Source organism: Fonticula alba (assembly GCF_000388065.1).
Source record: "Fonticula alba strain ATCC 38817 unplaced genomic scaffold supercont2.8, whole genome shotgun sequence".
NCBI lineage: Eukaryota > Rotosphaerida > Fonticulaceae > Fonticula > Fonticula alba.
Genome location: NW_009242978.1, coordinates 1,142,351 through 1,148,143, shown reverse-complemented (window position 1 = coordinate 1,148,143; position 5,793 = coordinate 1,142,351). Strand labels below are relative to the sequence as shown.

At 68.0% G+C, this 5,793-nt stretch overlaps 2 protein-coding genes across 2 annotated transcripts in view; one reads left to right on the top strand and one right to left on the bottom strand.

The window, feature by feature from the left end:
• The first annotated feature begins 354 nt into the window (after positions 1 to 354).
• H696_04907 (hypothetical protein) lies at positions 355 to 2,442 on the top strand. Its single transcript, XM_009498771.1, has 4 exons — positions 355 to 467; positions 562 to 827; positions 979 to 1,497; positions 1,782 to 2,442. Exons 1-4 carry the CDS (start codon positions 462 to 464, stop codon positions 2,419 to 2,421), a joined length of 1,431 nt encoding a protein of 476 aa, XP_009497046.1. The 5' UTR covers positions 355 to 461; the 3' UTR covers positions 2,422 to 2,442.
• A 1,103-nt stretch (positions 2,443 to 3,545) lies between these two features.
• Positions 3,546 to 5,793, bottom strand: part of H696_04906 (serine/threonine protein kinase) — a 3,313-nt gene continuing 1,065 nt past the window's right edge. The window contains exons 2-3 of the mRNA XM_009498770.1: positions 5,543 to 5,762; positions 3,546 to 5,363 (exon numbers count right to left, since the gene is read on the bottom strand). Of these exons, the coding sequence (XP_009497045.1) occupies positions 3,859 to 5,363; positions 5,543 to 5,762 (1,725 nt within the window). The 3' untranslated portion in view covers positions 3,546 to 3,858. The remainder of the gene's footprint in view (positions 5,364 to 5,542; positions 5,763 to 5,793) is intronic.

The window sequence follows — 5,793 nt, the reverse complement described above, 5'->3', positions numbered from 1 at the left end:
CCCCCCAGCTACCGCCGCCGCGCGGGCGCGGGGGCGTTGTGTTCGGGCGCGCCCAAGCCCGCATCCCGGCGCACCGCCGGCGCAGGTGTGCCAGCCCGCGGCGGCGCGCATGCGTGTGTGGCATGGTCTCCTCGCCCGGCCCCGGCCCCGGCCCCGGCCCCGCTCTCCACCTCGCCTGGGCCCGCGCCCTCTCACGGGCGAGGGGCGGCAGAGGGGACCTTCAAGTGGGAGGAGTTAATTCCCCTCCCGGCCATGGGAGGCAGCCACACACACGCCCCCTCTTCCCCCCCCCCTTCGTGAGTAGCTGGACTACTCCTTCGCCCTCCCCCGCCCATTCCATCCTCCCTCCCCCTCCCCCTCCCCCTCCCCCCTCTCCCTTCCCCCTGTCCTCTCGTGCGGTCCTAGGAGCCCCCCGAGAGCCGCGCACTCCGCCCTCCCGCGAGCGCGCGTCTGGCCCCACCATGGCTGTACGCCCCTCACCCTGCCAGCTTTCCTCTCTTTCTCTCTCTCTCTCTCTCTCCCCCCCTCCCCCCGGCGTCATCTAACCACCGACACCCGCAGAAACAGACCGTCTACAACATCAACGGCAAGCCCGGGCTCATCGATCAGAATGACAACCCGCTTGGCCTCTACGTGCCGGCCTACTGGTATGTGTGGCCGTTCCTCACCTGCTGGCTGTCCTTCTGGTTCCTGTCCGGCCTCTGGCCGATCTACCTGGCCCTGATGGCGGTCTATGCCTACGCCTGCCCCTTCGGCACCTGGGCCCGGAATGTGGACCTCCTCTTCCGCGCGCTGCGCCCCTTCGAGGGCTTCTCCTGGCTGGTCAAGTACGCGGCGCTCCTGCTCCCGCTTGCCCCTCTCTCCATACGCACATGCGCCCGACCACCGGTCCTCCTGCCCGCGCCCGATGCCGACACCCCCTGACCATGCCGCCCCCTCCTGCACACACACACACACACACACACACACACACAACAGCCTCAACTCGGTTGCCATCTGCATGTCCCGCTTCCTGGTCCTCTGGCCCCTGGAGACGGTCCTCTGGCACATCGACGAGATCTTCTTCAAGGACTACCACAATGTCACCATCAAGGAGCCGGTCTTCCTGGTGGGCCAGCCCCGCTCCGGTACCACCAAGCTCGAGAGCATCCTCGCCGAGGATGAGCGCCTGCTGGCCCTCACCCTCTTCGAGATGCGCTTCCCCTACCTGTGCGTGCAGTATGCCCTGGACCTGGCCTGCGAGCTGGACAAGCGCTTCCTCGGCAACCGCGTGCGCGACTTCGTCGTCCGCAACCACCTCAACTGCTACATGGCCCATGATAGCCCCCGTGCCAAGATGCGCCGCCTGCGCTTCGATCTCTCCGACGAGGATGACACCATCTTCCTCTTCCACCACTCGGCCCACTTCATGGTCCTCGGCGCCTTCCCCTGCCCGGACTTCGCTCGTGACTTCTATCACTTTGACTGGCGCCCCAAGCGTGATCGCGCCAACATGATGTACGTACTGCGCGAGTGCAGCGGGGGGGGGGGGGAGGGTCGGGGGGGGTCGCACCCGACAGAGAGCGGCCACGGCACTGCCAGCGGGCGGGCTCTGAGATTGCGCCGCCCTTCCCCGACTCCCTCTTCCCTGCTGCCCACCTGCACGCGCTCCCACCTCGTCGAGGACATCCCCTCTCACGGACGACACGCACATACTCACTCACACACACACACACATCATCCCTGTGCTCTCTCTCTCTCTCTTCTCCTCTCGGACCCTGCTCCCCCCCTCCCCTCAACAGGGACTTCCACCAGCGCTGCGTCAAGAAGGTCCTCTACCGCCGTGGCAAGCCCGACTCCGTGTACTTCAGCAAGTGGGTCGCCGGCTGGAATGGCCAGCTCTCCTATGCCATCAAGCAGTACCCGGATGCGCGGTACATTTGCCTCGTGCGCAACCCCGAGTCCTCGCTCCCCAGCTGGATGCGCCTGCAGGGCCTCCTGGCCCAGGATTTCGCCGGCATCGACGTCATGGCCCACAAGGAGCTGGCGCGCGTGGTGCGCGAGGAGAACGCCATCTGGTTCCGCAACCAGATCGAGTTCTGCCGCAACATCGTCAAGCCCTCCAACCTGTACCTCGTCCGGTCGGAGAAGTTCTACGAGAACATCTACAACAACACGCACAGCCTGTACCAGTTCCTCCGGCTCAAGGTGGACAAGGACAGCGCCTTCGAGCGGACACTCCTCCGGCACCAGGAGGCCCAGGCCGATCACCAGCCCACTCGCACCGACGAGCGCCACATCACTCGCTACCAGATCTTCACCGAGTTCCCGGACATCGTCAAGGAGCTCTTCCCGGAGGAGGCCGAGGAGCGCGACCGTCTGCGTGCCTCTGTCATTGCCGAGCACGAGGCCTCCCTGGCCGCTGCCATCAAGAGCAAGTAAATCCCCCCCCCCCCCCCCCACACACACACACAAGCAGGCGTCAGGCGGCATGCTGTCTGCGTCGCGCCACACGCCCCCCTCCACGGTGCGGAGGAGGCGTACAGGGGGGGGGGGGGGGGGTGGTTCTTTCTTGTAAGGCCCCTTTTTTTGTCCCTTGTTCTCGTTTTTTCCCCCCTCCTTCCTCCCCCCCCCCCCTCCTCTCGCTCCTAGACCGCTCCTCCTCCCTCTGCCTCGCCTGAAAGACCGCACCCGAAGGGGAGGGCCAAACACCGCACACACCGCACACACACACACACGCACACGGCAGGTAGGAAGGCGACGAAGGGAGCATGCAGGAGAAAGAAAGAGACAAAGCCCGAACCGGGAGAAGAGGTGTCCATGGAGCAAGAGGCGTCGGAGAGGCGGCAGTGGGGAATCCCCCCACCCCCACCCCCGGCCCCCTCTCGCACCCACCCCTGTATTCCCTCACCCCTCCGCTGCCACCTGGTGCAAGTATGCACACGTGCCGCGCAGGCCTCCCCTCCTGTGACGCGCTGGTCGGCCTTTCTTCCCCTGCGCCCCTTCCCCCCTCTGCTCTTCTCCTCCTGCCTCGTCCCGCGCCCCTCCCTCCTCCCTTCATCACCCTCCCAAGAAGAAGCTGTCCTTGTTGCACTCGCCTCCCCCCTCTTCTCCGGGCATGCGTGTGTGTCTGTGCGCGTGTCTGCGTGTGGGCTTTCCCACGCGGGCATGCGCGTGCGTCCCTCTCCTCCTTTCTTCTCCTTCCCTTCCCCCCCCCCCTCCCCCTGCCACACTCTGGCAATTTTGCACCCATCATCCCTCTCAATGAAAGAGAGCGACAGCGCGAAAGAGGGAAGGACAGCCTGTACACGAGCGTGTATGTGTGTGGGCGTGTGCCTGCGCATGTTTCCGACAGCTATAGACCCCCCCTCCAGTAATAATATACCCCTAGTCAAGAAAAAAAAATCCCACACCGTCTCTTCTCGTCACCTCCTGTCTCCACAACCGGGAGAAGAGGCATTCTTCGGCCCTCCTGCCGCTTGGCCGCCATGGCCTTTTACACGGACACATTTGGGCGGCCAGGGAGGAGGCGGAGGAATATGCATGTGGCCACCCGGAGAAACGCAGGAGGGTCCCCCTAAGAGTACTTTGACAAGGGATTTCATTTGATACAAGGACAAGGTGCGGCACGGGGAGAATGGCACACAAGTGAGAAGAGGGGCCGGAACGCCATCCAAAAAGAAAAGGACGACGGGGGGTGGATGGGCGTGGTGTGTACAGGGGTGTCTGGACGTGCGCGCGGCGGGGCGACGGGAGCCAGGCGAGGGGAGAGAATGAGGCGATGGGAGGAATCGCCACCAACTTCCCCCGGCCCGGCCTGGAGGCACGTGTGTCCGGCCACCCCGCCACCCCGCCACCCCCCCACCCCCACCCCCAGACTCACAGGCGATCCCATCCGGGCTCCAGCAGCGGCTCCAGCTCCAGGAGGACCTCGTCAATGCGGCGGACAACGGCCGCCATGGACGGCCGCGCACGGGGGTCCGTATCCAGCAGCCAGTCCAGCAGCTGGACCACCACATCGGGATACACCCCGGGCGCAGGGCCGGCGGCTGGCCCCTCGGACCGAGCATCTGCAGTCAGCAGGGCAGCTCCCCCGCCGGCGGCCGGGCCCGGAGACCCGGGAGCATCGGCCGTCGCCAGGGCGGTGGGCTTGCGCGGGCGACCAAGCGTCGGGGTGGACCCGGCCCGGGGCATGCCGCCGCCGCCGCCGCCGCCGCCGCCGCCGCCGGCCGCGGCATTGGCCGACCAGAAGGACAGCCATGCATGGTCGGTGCTCGGGTCCGGCAGGGGCGCCCGTCGGGCCATCGCCCCGGAGGCCGTTCCATCGAAGGCCTGGCCGTAGGCCAGCTGCGCCGCGGCCAGGTCGCCATCGCTGGTTCCGCCGCTGGCCGCCGCGGCCGCCGCCAGGCTGGCCCCGGCCGCGCCCGGAGCCCCTCCCGCCAGGGCCGCATACAGCGTGCACCCCAGGGCGAAGGTGTCGGTCCGGGCATCGAGCGCGGCTGACAGGCGCGCGGCCAGATCATCCCCGACCACCTGGTCGATGCTCACACCGGACCCGGGCCCCGGGATGGAAGCTTCGCCGGGGGACAGCCCCGGGGCATGGCGGCCGAGCACCGGGTCCATGCCCCACCCGGCCACCACCGCCGGCTGAATGGCCCCCGAGGCATCGACATCCCCGGCCAGCAGGAGGGACAGCATGGCCGGGTCGAAGAGCTCCGGCGCGCGGAAGGGGGCCGTGACCCGGACGGCCGCCCGTTCGGCGATCGCCCTCCGTGCGGCGGCCGTTTGCGTGGTGTACAGATCCCCGCGCAGGGGCTCCACCGAGCCGAGATCCATCAGGACACCGGTGAGCACCACATCCCCGGACGCCGGGAGCCCGGTGGGCGAGCCCAAGTTCGTGGTGTTGATTTGCAGGGCCGGCGGCCGGCCGGGCGTGACCGGCGCGCTGGCCGCGGCGGCTCCGCCATCCGGGCTGCCGACAGTGGCGGCGTTCGCCGGGGCCAGAGCCGCCCGGGCCACCGGCAGGAGGAGGATGTTGGCGGGCTTCAGGTCGCGGAAGGCGTGGCCAGATTGGTGCAGGGCCAGGAGCCCGCGCGCGGCGCCGGACAAAATCCGCAGCACACGAGCCGACCACAGGGTCGTGGTTAGGCGGCTGCCGGTGCCCGAGCGCAATGTCCCGCGATTGGCCCGGCGCAGGGTCCGCCTCAGGCCATAGAGCGTGGCGTGAGCCGATCCATCGCCGACCATGGCCCCGGAAGCCATGGTGGCTGACGCATAGGCCGAGAAGGTCACCGCCACCAGGGAGGCCAGCGTGCCCTTGGTGCCAAGTGGCAGCAGGAGGTGCCCGCTGGCGGGGAAGGAGATCCCGGGGAGGAATTTAGAAACTACAGGCCGACGCCGGGGCCAGGCGAGGGGGGGGGGGGGGGGGGGGGGGGCCAGGTTAACGGGTGTCAACGAGGGCCGAAGGGGGCACAAGGAAAGACCGGGACCTCGCTCGCAAGTAGACAGACCGGCCGGCCCCATGCAAAGGGCTGGCCGTGCGGACGTGCGGACTGACACGCACTGATCTCAGAGACATCCGGCTGGGGCACGAGGCCGGCCGTGTGGGATACATGGCCACCCTCGGGCGAGGTAGGCCGAGTGTGTGACTGGCTGCCTGGCAGGTCGTCATCTGGACCGGGCCCGGGCGGTGGCTGCTCCGAGAAGTCGATGCTGGCCTCCTCAAGTGGCAGAACGAACGGCGAGGAAACGAGCGAGTGTGACACCACCTCCTGGAGGAAGGTCTGCGGCGAGGGGGAAGGGTGAGCGGGGGGG

Coding starts and splice junctions, on each gene's coding strand:
- H696_04907 (XM_009498771.1), top strand. Junction 828..978: donor GGCTTCTCCTGGCTGGTCAA/GTACGCGGCGCT, acceptor CACACACAACAG/CCTCAACTCGGTTGCCATCT. Junction 1,498..1,781: donor CGTGATCGCGCCAACATGAT/GTACGTACTGCG, acceptor TCCCCTCAACAG/GGACTTCCACCAGCGCTGCG.